Raw genomic sequence first — 20,772 nt, 5'->3', positions numbered from 1 at the left:
TCGCTCTCTCTGTCTATACTCTCTCTCTCTCTCTCTCTCTCTCTCTCTATTCTCTCTCTCTGTCTATTCTCTCTGTCTATTCTCTCTGTCTCTCTCTCTGTTCTCTCTCTCTCTCTCTCTCTCTCTCTCTCTCTCTCTCTTTCTTTGTCTATTCTCTCTGTCTCTCTCTCTATTCTCTCGCTCTCTCTCTTTCTCTTTCTTTCTCCTCCTAGCCAAAATAAACAGTTATAGTCCCTATGGGCCGAGCGTCTGGATTTGGCACAGTTTGATTTGTAGTGCCTCCATGCTCATGTATAAGTGAGGCAGGCGTGCATGCATTCAAGCGCACGTTCCGTGTCACGGCAACACGAGCGGTGTCTCACTTCTCTCCCCGCGGACGGAATGGGATTTGTTTGTGTCCCGGTGCCAAAGCATTGCCTACGACTTATCTCCTTCAAAAGGGGAAACAGAATATTTTCTGAAACACAGCGTTGCGTAGCAGAGTGGTAACAGCGTGCCGGTTACCCAAAGTGATATAGTAATACACATCTACTGCCATAGGGAGCAAGCCAGCAGAGCTAGATGGAGTATTAATACATACCACTTTTGACTGATGTATCAGATGATGTTTATGCTGTTTATGAGCATGTGTGTGTGTGTGTGTGTGTGTGTGTGTGTGTGTGTGTGTGTGTGTGTTTGTGTGTGTGCGCGTGTGTATATGCGTGCATCTGAATGTGTTCTTACCTATGAAAGAGCTAAGCAAGTAAACAATGTGTGTGTATGCTGATGATCTGAATGAATAACATAAAATAACATGGTATAATATGTTATTTATGCTATTTCCTTGGTTTTCGAAGAATCCCAGTAAACCTAGCGGTGTTGAAACTCAGTGAGCAAGCCGTCTTAGACAAACTGAAAAACAAATGGTGGTACGATAAAGGGGAGTGTGGCAGCAAGGACTCCGGAAGAAAGGTCAGTCTAAAACTCCTCAGTCCTGTACCCTCACACCCCCCAGACCCCCCTGCTCCTAGACCACCAGCCCTTATACCCCCAAACACACTAGCACTCTCTACGGCGCTGGGGGCCTCGCGATGATCTCTCTCTCTCTCTCTCTCTCTCTCTCTCTCCTCACACCGACTAACACTGCTACAGTCGTACGGCCTGTTGCTACAGATTTAGGTTTCTCCTCATGATTTATTACAATCATCATCAATATACTTCATATACTTTTGAATATGATTGATTATGATTACAGGTCTGTGTAAAATAGATTTATACATAATGCAGTGCATATGTTTATTTAAAAAAAAAATAGCAACATATTTCGCTTATGTTGTTTACCAACAGAAAACGTTAAAAAAGCCGTCTTTCAAAAATTCTTTTTTTTTTTCCTTTCTTAATCATTTGTGACAACAGAAAATGATTTGAAAAAAAAAGTAAATGCCTAAATGTGACTTTATTTGGTCACCTGAATTAAGCGAATTGTGCCTGTTTGTGCCTGAACCCATTTTCTGAATACCAAATGAATATGTGGCACCAGATAAAAGGGTTTGGAGATGTTTTCTGACAAATACATGAAGAATTTATAGAAACATTTAGAAACATAATAGAAACATTTGTACACCCTAAAAGTACCATCTGGGTTTGAGTGTTGTATGTTTAAGACTTATAAAAAATAAATGATGAACAGATGTTATTATAATGATTTATAGGCAGTATGGGTGGAATCCTAACTCAACATCAGTATGAGTAAGTCGAATCATCGCACACATTTCCCCTGACATGGATGGAAGACTTGCACAAATGTTGGAGTTACGCACACAGATCTCGAATTAGGTTTACACCCTATGTAAGTCATTTTATAATGAATATAAAGCTAAGGAATAACTCTGGAGGGAATGTAACCAAACAGATTAGTTCAAGCTGAAAAGTTAAAGTGAATACTTTGCTGCAGGAGCAAGGTTTAGAATACAGAACAGGAACTGATATAGTAACTAGATGTCAGTGTGGAGAGAGAAAGACAGGGATGCTGAGGCCCCTGATAAGTGTCCATCTGCCCCCTAGCCCCAGCAAGACCCTGCCCCCCACCCTCACTCTCTCTCTGTGAACCTGGAGTGTGCATGTGTTTGGATGCAATCCCAGTGGATCCGCTGCTACTCCTGTAGTATGGAGCCAGACCCTGAAACACAGCAAGTCAACCAGCCTGTCTGCATGCACTTGGCCACAACGTCACACACGCACCCCCCTGAATATACAACCTTCCCCTTTTCAAGTGCCAGAAGATCCTCCCCCCACCAAACCTCTGTCCAGAGGCAGTCTGAAACCTGAACCCCAGCAACCCCTCCAGCCCCCACCAGAACCAGGGAGTTTGATAGTAGCTGGATTTCTGCCCTGCATGGTTTCTTAGCACTGGGAATGATCAACATCGTAAACCCCAACGTATCTTCATTTATCTCTAGTCATAAATATGAGGAGATGAGATAATAGAATAAATAGCCCTCCTGCATAATACTGTATGTGGGTTAAGTAGAATTGAGTCTGACTTTAATGCATGGATGCATGTCGCTTACAAGGATTTAATTGAATCTCCTAAAGCTAAACTGTTGTTGATAGAAAATGCAGATCAAAACTATATCTTCAGATGTGCAATATCTGACTGTCAGAATGAATGTGTTGTTTGTGTGCGTCGAAGACTAATTGTTTTATGTTAGTGGTTTAGCTAAGTCAGTGTGTTATATTAGCTGATGTTCATTTTACTTAGTGATGTTTTAAGTATGTTTGTGTCTACTGTTTTATGTTAAGTTAGATCAGTGTCTGTCTTGAAGACCTGGAGTGTGTGTGTGTGTGTGTGTGTGTGTGTGTGTGTGTGTGTGTGTGTGTGTGTGTGTGTGTGTGTGTGTGTGTGTGTACATGGGTTTTAGGATGTATATGTGATGTTTGTCTTTGTCTGTGTCTTATCTGAGCATGTATTGTACATTGTCCACTTTCTATGAAGCCCTTATACAGAATCCATTATACATTATACTCATAATGTACTATGATGGAGTAATAAGTATAACAGTAAGAGCTTATGGTGTATTATATCTGTCACTTTACCTAAAGCAATCAAAGACTGACTTTATAGTGGCTTATAAGTATGTTATCACACACCATAACAATGATTATGATGCAGTAATAATGATGGGCTGCTTGCTGACAAAGCTGTTAGAAATGGACCACACTGATGCTCATTATAATGCTGTATGTTTCCTGAGGAAAAAGTGACCAGCCATTATGAAACGCTACTTTACTGTGAGTATGATGCATTAGGGGTATTGGTATATGGAGTTCTGAGTTTGTATGAGTCTTTGTGTGTCTATAACTATGCTTACATTGCATAATTACTCTGTCATAGTGAATTATGAGTACATGTTAAGCATATGGGCTTCATAGAAAGTGTTACGATGATTTCTGTGCGTCTTTGTTTTGTGTTTGTAGGTGTGTGTGATACATGTTTTTAAGTGTATATATATGTGTGTGTGTGTGTGTGTGTGTGTGCACGTCTACGTGTGTGTGCGTGCGTGTGGCGCGTTGATGCGCACCACATGAGTGTGAGTCGTCTCCACCCCCCCCCTCCCCTTCCTCACCCGTCCTCTCTCCCTCCCTCCAGGACAAGACGAGTGCCCTGAGCCTCAGTAACGTGGCCGGGGTGTTCTACATCCTGATTGGAGGGCTGGGCCTGGCCATGCTGGTGGCGCTGGTGGAGTTCTGCTACAAGTCCCGAACCGAGTCGCGGAGAATGAAGGTGTCCGCGCGAGCCGCCGCCTCCTCTGCCGCTCAGGCCTTTCACTGCTCCGCTTTAGACAGCGGCGCTAGCGCCCCCTACACAGAGCTGCAGAGTTACGGCCTGTACGGCAACAACACTGTTAAGATATAAGAGCCCACGAGGGTAGGAAAACCCGCTGATACCACGATGAACCATGATGATGATGATGATGATGATGATGACATGATGATGATGACATCTGCCTCACCCCTTCCCGTCCATCTAACCGTGATCACAGCCGGGCCACCAGCACTCACGGCTTCCACCGCAAACCACAACCGCTCCGACTCTACCCGTCTCTCTCTCTGTCTCTCTCTCTCTCTGTCTCTCTCTCTGTCTCTCATTTTACCTCTTTTAGCACTCTCTCAACCCGTTACCTCTCCCCTCTCTGTCTCCCTTCTGTCTGCTCTCTCTCTCTCTCTCTCTCTCTCTCTCTCTCTGTCTGTCGTAATGCAGGCCCATCGTAATGCACATCCTATCTATGTTCATCATGAGGCAGAGCGAGTGGAGCTCAGAGACACGCTCTTCTGCTCTGGTCGGTTTCATCAGATCTTGTCGAGAGATGATAGTTTAGATCATAGATTATAGATGAAGCCTTACTCTTCAAAGTCACCTGTTTGGATAGGAGCTCAAATTCCACACCACACACACGCACACACACACACACACACCACAGCGAATGATAATAACCATGTTAGATGAGCATTTGTGCGATTTTGTGTCCTGCTCAGAGAGCAAAAAGACACCTTGTCTGTTGAATTACTCCGGCAGGAGACACATTACCTCAGCAGTCCCTTTCTCATATAGACTGAGAAACTCTGCGGAGAGAGAAGCAATTAAACCACATGGGCCTTGTAGCTAAATCCCCATCAAATACACACACACACACACACACACACACACACACGCACACACGCACACACACACACACACACACACACACACACACACACACACACTGCACGCTTAGGCTCAGGTCGGGCTGGAATTAAATCATGTACAGATGGAGGACGGAAGACGCAGGCAGTCGCTAACACAATCACTAGCTCTCTCACACACACACACACACACACACACACGCCACATCATTAGCTCGACTTTCAGGTCCACTGGCTTTTATTGTAATAGACTGGAGCACAGAGCCAATAAAGCCAGTTCTCTCCCCCTTCACCACCCTGACTTTAGCTCCTCTCGCCGCAAATTGGGATCTCAATGCATGTTGCCTATCAACATGGTTTAAAGGCCTGCGAATAACACTCAGGACTACATAAAGACAATGAAAAGCTAACACTGTGTGACTACTAACAGCTCATTGTGTGCCGGAATTGTCTTCTGTGCCAACACAACATCGTAATAGAGACATGGTGGCCGCTTCTTCTCCTCATATATTCATGTGATTCAAAGATATCGCTGAAATCAAGTGCTTTTGTACACACTGCCTGTGTGAGGAAAAGCATGTGAACAATACCTGTGAGGAAAAACAACAAAGTGGAACAAAATGAGACGTTGAAAGCAGTAAAGGCCTTGAAGCTGAAACGTCTTGTGTGTTTTCCGCTTATTTTTGTCTTTCTATAGCATATATCCCCTGGGCCCAAGTATTTTAAAGGTGTGAATAGATTAAGAATAAATCTAGGTCAGAATGCTATCCAGAATCAGATCTACTGCATCTGGCAGATTTGGAGTAGTATGGGGGAAGTCAGACAGCTCGATCTGATCCTGGATAGAACAAAAAATAATCTGGATCATTCTGATCTAGATTAAAAGTTTTTGAAATCCTGGGCCCTGGGGATATCTATGTACACACTCTTCGAAAAAATTATAGTTCTTAATTTGTCCCGGTAGGGGTATCCTCTGTGGAAAGGGTTCAACATGGAACCCAAAAGCGGTTCTTCAAAGGATGCCCCTACAGGGACAATTAAATTTTTTAGTCCTAGAACTTTAGGTAACTAGAACTACTACTACTAACTTTATTTTTTTGTTAAGAATGCAGTGTTAATTTTTCACAAATATTCCTGTGAGGGCGTATGTGCCTGTCTGTGGCTGATGTCTCCTCTGCTGTCTTAACTCCTCCATGTTTTTTGTTTTTTTCCAGCAATCCATCAACGACGCCATGCGCTGTTCCACCCTGACCAGGATGAGTGGGAACGGGAACGGGGGGGAGAACGGCCGCATCCTCGCCCACGACTTTCCCAAAGCTGTTCAGACACTGCCCTGTATGAGCCACACTGCCAGCATGGGACTGGGAGCCTCCGGCATGTGATCACATGACCTACTGAGTCAGGGGTGGGGCAGCGAGGGGGGGGGGGGGGGGCGGGGGGGCGGGACTCACAGACCTTACAAAACATGGCTGCCCTTTGACACGTTCATTGACCCCTGACTTCCTGTCTGCCCGCTTTCAGACGAATGCACTCTCAAACCACTCACTGCAAACACAAACAATTTTTTTTATCGGGACAAGAGGATATTTAAAAAAGAAAAAAGAAAAAAAATGAAGAAAATGTGCTGCAATAAGGAAGCTGTAATTGGGACAAGTGTTCGATCTTATTATTTTTTTTAAGGTGTTGATTTATGTGACAAAAAAGGAGAACTATCCGAGTGTGTGACGCCTGCTTTGTGCCAGGTCTACATGCCTGTTGATGTCGGTCTGCGTGTGCAATATCAGTTTTACTTCTCTGCTACCACCATACCAACAGTTTACTTTGTGACGATGGGATCACTAAAATGGGGATGTTTTTTTAATTTATCTTTGCACAGATAAAAGACAATGAAAAATGCTTTTTGAATTTAGCGATGATTTTATCTATTTTGTGGCCCTGTTATATTTCTCTCTCTCACACATATTTCCGACACACCATGTTGGAAAGGCAGAATTACACTCAGAACTGGAAAACAGCATATCAACCTCCTATAGTAGTGTGTACAAAAAGGTTAATCATTCAAAGAGCTCCACCGTCAAATCTAATTCATTAGTTTTCAGATTGATTGCGTTTAAATCAATGATTAACTTGCTCGGTCATGTGCCATCAACAAACGTGCATTGCTGCTACACCTCATTGAACGTGCCATGCCTTGTCTCTGTGATTGACACACACACACACACACACACACACACACGCACACACACTTACAACATTATCGTGGATTGAAGAGAGGAAATATTGAGTGAGAGTATAAACACTTTAAGCATTATCTGAACTTGAACAAGTATCATTGGCATCGGAACATTTGATTTCTTCAATTGGGTTATATCATCATGTAGTTGACTATGTTATCTAACAGTCATACTGTATATCTGTTCACTCCTCAGGATTGTACCTGTGGTAGTGGAGTAAATCAGTTTATGAAGGGTAAAACCAGACGGTAAGACCAAATAATTCGATTTTATTGAATATCACAGTTTAAATATGTTTGATTTAATTTCTAGTGGACTAAAGAAATTCTGCCACTGCAGATTTTGTTTTGTCCAACAATTGAAACACCTGTCTGTCTCTGTTGCCTGTCGCTTGCTAGCATATGCAGGGGGTGGCTTATACACAGGCCCGGCGTGACTGACGGGTTCACAGTCAATCAGGCATTAACGCTGTGATGAATGGAAACCATGGAAACGGTGGCCACGGGGCACAGCAATCCTGTTTGGGTTTTTCTCTCTCTGTCTTTCAAATCACGCCAGACAGATCGAGATCAGGATCCCAGTGCTTTGAAACATCTGTCTGTCTTTGGCTGCAGCGTTGTCCATCTGTAGTTGTGTTTCTGACTGAGGTTCATACCCGTGTTTGATGTGGAGGTCATCGTGTGCTGTTGGCTCCAGCACACTCCTCGTTTGGGTGTTGGATGGATCCAGAAACAGCCGTGCCGAAGCTACAGTCACTACAAAGGGAGTCTTCCCTCGCTGACACCACTCTGGCTCTTGTTTCCTTGTGTTTGTACCGTAAACATACAGTGCCAAAACCCGGAACGTTCTCTCCCTCTTGAACGTGTTTTACACTGAAGGCAGATTTGGCAAAGCCGGGGGGATGAGTTTGCTGACATGAAACAGTATCTCCACCCAGTATGTATATAAAAGGGTTTATTTGGCCCTTGTCCCCAGTGAAAACGTGCGCTCTCCTACCCATCATGCCTCAAGTGTACCTGAAACAGTTTTGACGCTTGTGTTCTTCTTGTCCTTTATTCCTTTCTTGCTTCCCATTTATTTCTCTAATGTCGTATTATTGAAGGCACAGCACAACAGAGTTCTCAGCTGACACTTTTATCTTTGAGAAAATGTTTTATATGCCATAACAGATTTGTAAAAAAAAAAAAAAAAAAAAAAAAAAAAGACATTCAATGTTTGTATCATATCGAGAGACTGGGAACGTAGTGTTTTACACTTTGAAGAGTGTAAAAAAAAAAAAAAAAAAACTGATGTTGAATAATCTCTAGACAATAATGTTGTTTTAACCAGTTGAAGGTAAGGACTTAAGTTCATATTATTTTTTGATTTGTTGCAATTTCAAAGCAAAGGGATATCCAGTTGGTGTTTTGTAGTGTTTTAAGATTTAAGACCATTTGAGTTTTTTTTCTGTTTTTCTTTTTTCTTTTTTAAAGTATTTTAATACGAGAATATAAAGTGATCCAGTTTGTTCACCTGAAACCTCACAGTATTGTTGTTTTTCTATACATCATCATTGAAAGATGTGGCTGAATAAAAATATATGGGAAATACATTGATGAATTAAAAAAAAAAACACTTTTGAGAAATAAACTTTTCTAACCAAAGTGTCCCTGGAGAAAGTCATCATGCTTTTGTAACTGAATAAAGAAATTAACTATGTATATTTGCTTATCATGTTTTTCTCATAGGACATGTTTCACCATACTCTATTCCTCACATGTATCTTTTGTGATTACATATACAGTAGTACTGTACACGGACTATTTGCATCACATTGGTTGGCATTTCTGTACCATTGAAATTCCCATTGGTTGGCTACAGAAATCAGAAAACAACGTGCTGACATTTAGATAGAAAAATGCCCTCCTGAGATTCTGCTCTTGCTCCTCATAAGATTCTCGTTGTAGTGAATAATTTACATAATTGTGCATATGACCCCATTTCCAGGAGAACTGCAGCACAACCACTGGGTTTTGTGCGTACACCAAGCCATATTTATCCCTCACATATATGCTGCGTGGGGAAGCACATTGTGAGGCTGAGTCTGTTTTCATTTTCTGCGAAAGTCATCATGTGCAAACAGAGTTTAATACGCTGCCATGCAAATGGGAATTGTGATGATGGAATTATTATCAGTTTGACGCAAGCTGTTGTATAAAGTATGTTTGTCATTGCAAGCCTGTGTGTGTGTGTGTGTGTGTGTGTGTGTGTGTGTGTGTGTGTGTGCGTGTGCATGTGCAAGAGTGTATAAGTGTGTGTGTACAGAGTGGCTGTGTGAACAGGATATCTCATGCTGTTTTGCACCCTGTAATTAGTGACATCAGCAACTGGAAAGCAGACCCCCCTGCTGCTGAGTGTATCTGTCTATGGTGAAGGTCTATAATTATCAGCTATCCACCACACACACTCACACACGCACACACACACACTCACTCACCCACACTCACACACTCACACACGCTATTGAAGATGGCACTTATTCATCCTTTATTAGTGGTCTTCATTAGTTCTATTTTTTACCTTCATTAGACAGCCAGTGAACAGCAAGAACACACACACACACACACACACACACATACAGGGTACAGCAAGATAAGGAGTGCCAGACGGGAATCACTCCTGCTGGGTTTCAGGTTTCTTTAAAGCTGGGGAAGCAGGTGTGTGGACTCTCTTGCCAATCAGTGATGATAACTGATCAATTACCACCACTGAGAGTCATTACCTGACTCTCTTAAACAGAAATCTATGATATCGCTCCTCACACCGCATCCCCTGTGTTAATGTGCTGGGAGCTGCGGAGGCTCTCCTGATGTGGTCCGTCAGATGGCACAGCAAGACAGACCACAACAGAGGGAGCTAGTCAGCGCAATCCTCTGTTAACACGCTTGACACTGGAGGCACACGCAGAGTCTATTGCTTATTAGGACACCCAAACTGATTCTAGTGGGAGGGATCTGTTTTTCCATCTTGACGCTCGCTTGCAATGCAGCCAATTAGGTTACGGTGGCAGGAGAAGAATTGTATAAGGTTTTTAAACATTTGGAAATAACCAAATGATACACCATGGTTTGTTTATAGTGTGTATGTTAACCCGATACCTAATGTATACTCTGCAGTGGTTGTCTTGTGCTTTATGTGAAAAAGAGAGCAGAGAAAAATATAAAAAGGACAGAAGAGAAAGGGATGTGAGGCAAAGAGAAGAGTGAGAGTGGAATAGAGAGAGCAAAAGAAACAGACAGAGAGAGAGAGAGAGAGAGAGAGCCCATCTTGGTATCGCCGGGAGCGTGATTGGAAGTGAGGGCTTGTTAATTGCGTCCAGGTGCAGATTGCACACACTCTCTGCTTCTCATTAAACCTGGGCTGATGAGCAGCAGTACTACACCTGGACACACACACACAGGCACACACACATACAAACATGCATACAGTGCATTCGGAAAGTATTCAGACCCCTTCACTTTTTCCACATTTTGTTATGTTACAGCCTTATTCTAAAATTGATTCAATTAATTTTTCCCTCATCAATCTACACACAATACTCCATAATGACAAAGTGAAAACAGGTTTTTAGAAATGTTTGCTAATTTATTAAAACTAAAAAACTGAAATATCACATTTATATAATTGTCCATAGACCTCTGAGACAGGATTGTGTTGAGGCACAGATCTGGGGAAGGGTACAAACAAATGTCTGCAGTATTGAAGGTCCCCAAGAAGCCTCCATCATTCTTAAATGGAAGAAGTTTGGAACCACCAAGACTCTTTCTAGAGCTTGGGGCTTGGGTCTTTAAAAAATAAAAGTGAGATTGTGTCGGGTCAAATTCTATGGGGTAATAAAATGTAGTTTATGCGCTGGCGAGCTGTCTTGATCACTGTGCTGGTGTGGTGGGTCCAGATGTGGACACAGAGGAATTTAAAGCTGCTGATTCTCTCCGCTTCAATCTTGTTGATGGATAGGGATAGGGGCGTGCCCCCCTTCTTATTCCTACAGTCCACGATCCGCTCCTTGGTTTTACTAATGTTGAGGGAGAGGTTGTTGTCCTGGTGCCATTCTGCCAGGGCTCTTGCCTCCTCCCTGTTGGTGAGCAGGCCTACAACAGTGGTGTCGTCAGCAAACTTGATGATGGAGTTGGAGTCGTGCATGGCCACTATGGACCTTGACCCGCAGGGCGGGTTTAGACAGGTTACCTTTGTTTTCTTGGGTACAGGAACAATGGTGGTCACCTTGAAACAGGTGGGGATTACAGACTGGGACAGGGAGAGGTTGAATGAGCCTGTAAAGGTGGCAGCCAGCTGGTGAGCGCGTGCTCTGACGATGCAGCCTTGATTGCTGTCTGGGCCGGCTCCTTTGTGAGCATTAAGCCCTCTTAAAAGTCATACTTATGTCGGCCACAGAGATCCAAAGCATTCAATCATCAAGCGCCACAAGGGCCCTCATAGCAGGCTCGGTGTTGTTGGCCTCAAAACAAGCATAGAAGATGTTAAGCTCGTCTGGGAGAGAGGCACCGGTGTGCGTCGCACGACTGGGTCTCTTGTAATCCGTGATAGTCTGCAATCCTCTCCACCTGCATCTTGTGTCGGAGCTGTTGTAATGCAATTCCACCTTATTCTTGTCTTTTTGCGTCACGGATGGATTTTCGAAGATTATATCTGTTTTTTCTTGTACTTGTCCATATCCCCGGTGTTAATATGGTGGCCTGTGATTTTAAAATTTCATGGAGGTTACCATTTAACCTAATTTTTTGTTTGGGTAATGTAATCCTGGGAGGGAAGGAGGGCCTTATATCCATCCCAAAGGGAGTGTAAACATCATATAGCATTTTCATGGCTCGTGTTGGCCATCAAATATGCTGATAGAACATTATAGAACAATATTTATTATATTATATAGAACAATATTTAATAATATTTTCCTCAGATTAGCTTTATTAAAATCACCAGCCACAATGAATGTGGCCTCTGGGTGAGAAGTTTTGTGCTAATAGTCTGAATAGTTCCTTCAGTGCTGTCAGCCTGGGGTGGAATGTACACCGCTGTAATGATCACAGATGGAAACTCCCTCAGGGAGGTATTTGATCATCAGATGTTCAAGGTCAGTCAAGAGTATCTCCACATTAGACCACCAGTTGTTCATCATGAAACATACCCCTCCCCCTCTGTTCTTCCCTGAGTCTTTTATCCGATGCCGGCGATGAATGGAGAATCCCTCTGATTGGCCGAGTCAGGTATCGATGGATCAAGCCAAGTCTCAGTGAAAGCCAGGACGTTGCATTGGTCAGAAGAATACTCAGACCTTTATAGCGGTAGCTGTGTATGAGCAGAAAATCACCCTCCTTCCTTCCTTCCAGCTACCTACTGGAACCTGACATCCTTCATCATTGACATGGCAGCTGTCACATCCTCCTGATCCTCATCTTTCTACCTTCATTTGGGATGACATGGACAAAATGACTTCAATGTGGGGGGGTGTGGCTGACAACTTGCACGACCTGTTCCTGTCAGGCATGCGTGTGTGTGTGTGTGTGTGTGTGTGTGTGTGTGTGTGTGTGTGTGTGTCGCTGTGTCTCTTTTGGTCTGGATTAGAGTTGTACAGTAGGACTAAAAAGAGAGGATGACATCTGACCAAAGTTTTGACATGTTTTATTCACATCTACTTATATTAACTTGGAATATTTTTCTATTTTTCATTCCAGAGTCTCATATGTATTCAAGGCATGGCTGTAAACTAGTGAATCACAATGGAGGTCTTAGCTATTGATTTGAGCTGCAAGCACTTTTTACGAGAAGCTACAGCATCCATCTCTCCCCACACATTTCATTTTGTATATGAAGAGAGGTTTTTCATATATGTGTTTTTCATATAAGTTCTTCTCTGACATAAAGCATGTTTTTACAAATGGAAGTGGAGAGTAAATCAATACTGGAGAAGATGCAGTTCAAAAGTCTTCCATTTGGTAGTTCAGTTAATAGTCTTGTGAAAACAACTTGATTGATTTCTTCTTTGAAACACTTATTTATCAGACAGACAGAGGACAGAAAGTCTATGTTGTATCACACATACCTATCATATCATATTCACCTCTCTCTCTCACACACACACACACACACACACACACACACACACACACACACAGGGACGATACACATCTCAATACCCTGAAGGAACCAGTGGTGCTCATCAATCTGGTCCTCAGACCTCTACTCTGGTCTATGCCTGACTGACCAGGGTGGCTGGTAGAGGTAGTTCTCCTTGGCTCACAGACAGAGTGAATATTACATCTGATGACCTCATTTGACACATCTACAGATGAGAGCCCCTCAGGGCAGTCTGAATGGTTTATATGATAGGAACGCACGCACGCACGCACGCACACACACACACACACACACACACACACACACCAACCAACCAACCAACCAACCCAGTCTCCAAATTATTATGTTCAGGGGGTTCATTTCTGCAGACCAAAGAATATGATCTGTGTGGTTGTATTATCTAGCTATACTTTCAGGTAAATACAGAAGGCAGAACGTAGCGTAAGGTGGTGGCGGGGTAGCGCAGGCAGAAACCATCCAACTTGTAACCCGAACGCTGAGTTAATGCCTAAACATAACCAGTCGAAGTTAATGCCTAATACTGCATAACTGCCACCAAGTCATAATTCACGTAACTCTTACACAACGTATTTTATGTTTTGGATGTATCTTCTATCAAAACAGGTGATCAAACACTGGTATAGCCAGATAATACAATCCCCCAGAGCCTATTTCCTTGGTCTGCAGAAACAATCCCCCAGAACGTAATAATTTGGAGGCTATGTTGCTCACTCACACACACACACACACACACACACACACACACACACACACACACACACACACACACACTTACATGCACACATACATGCACACACACACACACACACACACACACGCACATGCATAAGCGCACACACACACAAACACATACACATATACAAACACATACACACATATAAACATGCTTGAAACAAAACATACAGCACTTTGTCTTGACACATATCAGGAATTTCTCTTTGTGGGTTCCCTGTTAGACATTTGATTGCATTATCTGTTGATGTATTGGGTTTTCCAGTTGTATTACGCTATGAATGAAAACTTATTAAGTTACGAGGAGTTATTATATCACCCTGTGGTTCTAATGTTATTAGCTTGAACAGCCGCCCACTGCATTGCGGTCTATTGGGGCACATTGAGTCTGACTGAGATGGACAGTGAATGCAATCTCATTCCGTTTATGTAAATCACATGAGCATCTACTATCCAACTGATTTTCAGCATTAACTCGTTTGTGGTATCTGGTATCTCAGAGGGCTATCTCTCCGGTCTCCTGCCTCTTCCCACGACAGCAGCCTCCCTAGTGAGTCTCTCTCTCACACACACACACACACACACACACAGCACAGTTCGATGTGAAGCCAGGGAGAGTAGGAACAGGCAGGGAACTGAGAGGCTCGCTGGCACCCTCCGTGCCTCCATCCCTCCGCTCCCCATCTGTCCATCTGTGTGTGGATGGGGGCGGAAGGCCTGGAGGGGAAGATGGATGGCGGAGGTAAACAAGCACTGAGAGAGTGAGAGAGTAAGCGAGGGAGAGAGAGAGAGGGAGCGAGGCAGTGAAAGAGAGATGTATGGTGACTCACATCAGCCCAGACGGGATGACTGATGAGGCCACTATGGAGCAGGGCTAGTCGCCACGACGATCAAACTGCAGGGGCCCCATTGGACTGCACAAGTGACCCACAGCCAATTGCAGAGGCAGATGGGGTCAAACTAAAAGTGGCAGGAAATGGCTTCCGTTTAAATGCAATACTATTTCACCCAAGATCTTAGAATATACGTCTGCAGAAAGCAAGGGTTTCTTTCTTTATATTAGGAACTTTTACCTGGTGTAACCTACGTTTTAAGGTGGAAGAATTGACTTAAGATTGCTATTCCGTATATCAGCAGGTTTACTTTATGGTCATCTCTTCTAATAAGGCTCAATGTCAGAAGTCCTCTGTGCCTCGTTCACAGGACAATTTAAACACATCTAACTTCTCTTCTTCTTCTCCTCCCTGGCTTAATGCATATTTAGTCTGCATACAAATCAAGTTTGCCAAGGAAGGAACATTACCTAAAATGCATTACTGTTGCAGTCTAATGTGTGTGTGTATGCGTGTGTGTGTGTGTGTGTGTGTGTGTGTGTATGCGGGTACGTTTGTGATTTTGGTAAACACACGGCGTGAAGTAAAGCTTGAATAATGGATGCAGGCACTGTGAGAGTAATCAGTGAACCCTGAGCTCAGCCTATTGAAGTTTAATAACATTCAGAATGTCAGAACGCATGACAGCAGAGAAACATAATCCTCTCTCCCTGTAGAGACAGAGAGGCAACCGATTCATACACACACACACACACACACACACACACACACACACAGACACACACACACACACACACACACACACACACACACACACACACACACACACACAGACACACACACACACACACACACACACACACACAGAAAATGCCTTTCAGATTAGCTAGGCTGATTTAAATAGCGTTTAAACAGAAATAAATAAGCGAGAGTTCCAGTTGAACAGAGTTCATATCCTGATCCTCCGGAGAGCTTTTGTTGCCTTCATAACCAGGGGGACGTATGTCTGTTTGATATAGAGAATGGAAGTTACACAACACCAGACGTGACATCTCTCTCTGTGTGTGTGTGTGTGTGTGTGTGTGTGTGTGTGTGTGTGTGTGTGTGTGTGTGTGTGTGTGTGGAGGGGGGGGGGTCTGTAGCTAAGCTCCATCCTCATGCAATACACCTCTCTCTACAATCAGGAGGGCATACACTTTAACTGTGAAGACACCTTGAAATGGACCATTCTGACAACAGTGGCCAATTTTCAGAGTTCCGAAGCATGGTTTATGGAGTAGGAAAAAAGAATTCAGCTTGGCTAGAAAAAAAAACATCAGTCCATATAGCCAGGAGCAGGAAGGACGTCTGGCTATTGAACTCAATAACTAAGTGCAGTCACCCCCCCCCCCCCCTCACCCCCCCCCCCCCCCACACACACACACACAAATACACACACACACACACACACACACCACACACACGCACACACACACGTACACACCATAATATATGAGCATAATATAAACCTTTGAGACAGCACATTGAGATGTATTACAGCATTCCAACGCAGGTCCAGCCCCTCTTTGAGAGCGAGGCGATTATCATCAATAATTAAGCACCTCAGAAGGCAAAGCGTTCGGAAACAAGTGGTGCTTAATGCATTCTGTTTGAGCTGTTGGGTAGAGGAGAGGGGGAGGGGGAGGGAGAAGAGAGGAGAGGAGAGGGAGAAGGAGAGGCCTCTGACTGTCTTTCAAATGGTGCCCTATTATGGCCAAGACTCTTAAATAGGCAATCTGGGATTGGTACTTCTAAATGAATTATTTATAGACATTGATTCTTGAGGAATATAATTTAGAAATGCCTTATGATATTAGTTCAACTGTCTTACCCAAAATATAACCCAAAATATAACCTTGTTTTCCATTGTTTGTAAACAACATAAATTGTAAACAAAGACTTTATTGTTACACAGGAACGTCTGAAGAACCAAATGACGGCACACAGAGAGGGTGGACGTGTATAGCCTGAAGGCGTATTTTAACAATAATAAATAGGGAGAGGGGTAGGGGAGAGAAGGATAATCCAAGGGGGTCGTCGGGGTCCGGTCCAGGGTTCAATAACAGGGGGTCTAGTAGCAGAGAGGGGTAGGGGGCCGAAGTACAGGTCGGGGGTAGGTCCATGGAAGGGATAAACAAGGGAGTCCAAGGGAGACGAGGGTTCTGGAGGGGCACAGGAGAACAAGGTGAGTCACAAGGGAAAAGACAAGACACAAGGAACAGCTAGGAAACTCAGGAGGGCTAGAAGCGTCTGCGGGTCCCGTGGAAGGTTTACCGTAAGTCACAGTACGATCTGGCACTGGAGCAAAGACTGGGCAGGGATCTTATAGGTAGGTGATTGGGAATGGGTCGCAGGTGTGCTGATTGGAGATAGGGAACAGGTGCGCTGTCGACTGGGAGCTGGACGCTTCAGCGATGATCGCTGGGGCCTCAAGGTGGTGCCAGAGGGTCTTTTAGGAGGAGGGACCATAACATTTATAACTTCAAAACATGGTTAAAACTATAATTTCCTTTCATGGAGAGGAAAGTCAGTCATTGCTCTGTATAGCTCAGTCTATGAATTTGAGAGCGGTAACATTTCTCCCCCCATCCGTGGAGACCACGTTGTTATAGTTTGAATCTCAGATTGCCCGTTTAATGGCTCTGGTCAAAATTGCATTGCCTTCCATGGGGAATATAGGGTGACATTTTAGTTTCACGTCTGAGACATTCACTCTGCTGAGAATAACAACATCAAGCGAGAAAGAGCTGTGAGAGATTGGTTCTGTACCATAACACAACCATGCCCCATTGGCTGCCTTAATGTGGTGGTGCTGAGAGATCACTGTTCAGCCCAAGCTGTCAGTGACATAGAACCAGCATGTGCAGAGAGACAGACCGAGAGAGCCTCTACTAAAAAACACACTCACATCACACACAAAATCACAAACACAACCGCATACATTATATCCATACATTATACACACACACACACACACACACACACACACACACATACACACACACACACACACACCAAATGCTTCACACGCTTCAAACAGACACATACTGTACACCACACACACACGAACAGACACACAGCAAACATTTCAAACAGATCTGCACATATAGAATGCAGGCGGAGTGAGATAGAAATGTTCAAACTGAAATGTACGAGCGGAGGAGAGAAAAGCCACACACTCACAGAGATTTAGCTTTGTGGATTAGAAATATCCCTCGAATCTCCTGTGGTGGCTTTAGGTTTAAGCTCAGGGTAAAGACAGAAAAACAGTCTGTCCATCAGGAGCAGTCAATTGAAGGGGAGGTGACACTCATGATAATTAGTCCTTTCTTTTACGTTGCCGTTCGTATTCAAATGAATATTTCTCTCTCTCCCTTTCTCTCTTTCTCTCTCTCTAACTCCACAGCCTCGCTCTCTCCCTCTCTCACCCACCAGCTCTCTCACCCCATCCTCAGCTCACATTTTGTATTTCTTTTGCCAGAGTTTTTGAAAAGGGAGTAAACGAAAAAATGTTATATTCAGAAGCAGTCACTGGACCATCACACCGGAATGTAAATTGACTGGCTGGCGAAGGGAGGAAAGACTGGCGAGGGAGGAGGGGGGAAGGGGGGGGGGCAAGTCCCATTGTGCGTTTTTTAAAGACATGGCATTTTTGATGATTATTCTAATCCCACCAAGGAGCTCTCAGACTGAACTGACTGCTTATCTCCCCCATACAGTCGTTCTCTCATTAAAACACAATCACAGGCCACCAACTCTAATAAACCTGAAAGTTCCACTTTCAACAAGAAAAAAAGAAAAAAACATGACAGGGATTAGAGTCAGTCATTCATCAGTCCCTCTGATTGTAAAATTCATTGGATTTGGTTGGATTTGGATTTTTGTTCGGTAAATCTGTGTTTAGAGAGGTCATCCCTTAACGGGAGGGTATGGGGATTATAAAGCTACTGGTGGTATTGAGGCAGGATGCGCCTTGATTGTTTTTAGGAGCCTGGGAAAAGTAACTTTTCACTGCACTTTGAAGTATTGGTGATTGAGAGAAGTTGGCTCAAGTTGACTCCAGGCTCTAAACTCCTCCAAACACCTTTAAGCAAAGAAACCCCCACCCTCTCTATCTCTCTCTTGCACACATACACACACACACATACACACACACACACACACACACACACACACACACACACACACACACACAGCAGGGTAAGGACTCTTACCTCAGCAGCCCTGCTAAGGTCCACATGTGTCTAGGGAAGAGGAGAATAAGTAGACTTCAGTTTGTAGACTTTCGTCTCGACTTGCCAATATACTGTAAGAAACTACAAACAAAAGTCCTTAATACGTCATAATTGCTAACACATTGAGAGACACTTGACTGGAATGCTAATTTGAGGGGAAAAAAGGCACTTCTACTAAATTATCTGTATGACTTCTCTCTTTTGCCAAGAGGGTCTTGTTGCTATGTTACTGGTGAATGGCAAGCCTTTTACATAATTTCACGGTGAAATTGTACACTTGTATGACCCTGCTGGCTATAAAAAGCTTAAGATAAACAAAAGCTGTAATCTCCACTGTGTTAATCACAGCACCAATGCAGATAATAGACATCAAATTAATCCAATTGCGGTGATTATACGACTATGAGGATTATTTGTGGTTTCTCTACAGGTGCCTTTGAAAGGAGACATGTTCCTGAAATCATGCAGGTGCTTGAGAATTCTGGATGATGGTTTGTAACCATCTAGAGAATGGTGGTTGTCACCTTCTGTCATCATGAAAACCCCCCTGACCCTCTTTCTGTTACTGTTTCTTTTCATCAGCTGCATCCCTCCCTCTGCCTTCATCCTCCTCTCTTAGCTGTATTCCGCTCCCTCACCCCTCTTCCTCTCCCCCCTTCCCTCCCTACACTCTCCCCTCCATACCCCTCCTCCCTGCTTCACTCCTCTTCCTCCTCTATATTACCCCCTCCCTCCCTCCCTCCCTCCCTCCCTCCCTCCCTCCCTCCCTCCCTCCCCTGCCTCCAGTCTGCAGAGCCAGCAAGTCCACTGATGTCTCATCCAATACTCTTCTGACCCTCTAACACATCTGACTGTAGTGCATCAAAACCAGTGAAGAAGATCTCCTGTCAGGTTTGAATTGTCTGTTTGATCCCAGGTCACTGAAGTTTACTTCATGTCTGTGATCACTTTGTAAAGCAGCGTCCGTAGAGATGGCCAGATGGGTGCTTGCTGTGTTCTTTGGCCTGGGTCCACTTGTGATGTAAACCTTCATCTCTGCAATCTCCACAGCCGCCGAACATGCTTCATGTGCTCTGCCCTCTGGGTCTATCCAAGGCTTTAGGAATGTGGGGAAGTTTGGGGTGGAATTTATGGAAATAATATGCATTAAAAAGATGAGAGAACAGCCAAAGTCAGTGAAGGCAGCTGTCGTTGGGTGTGATTCAGAGGTCTATGAGATCTCTCACTTTGTTCCTCAATTATTCATGCAATCTGTCAATGCTGCTGTGTAGGCAGGCGCCTCTTTCCATGTACCCATGGATGGCACAACGCCTGTGCTATGTTCCCCAAATCCCCCACAGGGAAAAAACACATGGACGTGTGTGTGTGTGTGTGTGTGTGTGTGTGTGTGTGTGTGTGTGTGTGTGTGTGTGTGTGTGTGTGTGTGTGTGTGTGTGTGTCTGTGCAAGAATTGTTTGCAGGCAAGTTTGAGTTGAGGCAGGCGAGAGTGTGTTAATGGGTTCACAGGCTTTTACCGCAGTTAATCAAAAATAGTTTCATATGGAACACACACACACACACACACACACACACACACACACACACACACACACACACACACACACACTGTCTCCACTTATCCCAGAGAGAAATATATTTTGCTGCAGTGCAATGCAAAATTCATTCCTTTGTGTGTGGGACTATAAAAGCGATATTTTTCTCAGATGTTTGAATCTATGCATTATTGAAAGTCTCTCTCTCCCGCAGAGAGTATCCCTGTACTGTATCTAAGACAGCTCCTCTGATTAATATTTCACTACTGCAGCAGAGTCTTACTGTAACCACCTGTTAGGCAAAACAGAATTGATCAAGTTTGTCCAAACTTGAGGATTTGCCTGCTGA

The 20,772-nt window shown here is 43.8% G+C and overlaps 1 protein-coding gene across 1 annotated transcript in view; it reads left to right on the top strand.

Annotated features, from left to right (window-relative positions):
• Window positions 1–6,044, top strand: part of gria1a (glutamate receptor, ionotropic, AMPA 1a) — a gene marked incomplete at both ends in the record, with an annotated part of 54,688 nt that extends 48,644 nt beyond the window's left edge. The window contains 2 exons of the mRNA XM_083686863.1: window positions 3,629–3,763; window positions 5,877–6,044. Coding sequence (XP_083542989.1) covers window positions 3,629–3,763; window positions 5,877–6,044 — 303 coding nt within the window. The remainder of the gene's footprint in view (window positions 1–3,628; window positions 3,764–5,876) is intronic.
• Between the last annotated feature and the right edge of the window lie 14,728 nt (window positions 6,045–20,772).

This window comes from Argentina silus (genome assembly GCF_951799395.1).
Source record: "Argentina silus genome assembly, chromosome: 15".
Lineage (NCBI taxonomy): Eukaryota > Metazoa > Chordata > Actinopteri > Argentiniformes > Argentinidae > Argentina > Argentina silus.
The sequence above is the reverse complement of the archived record's forward strand: the minus strand, read 5'-3'. Positions and strand labels throughout refer to the sequence as shown.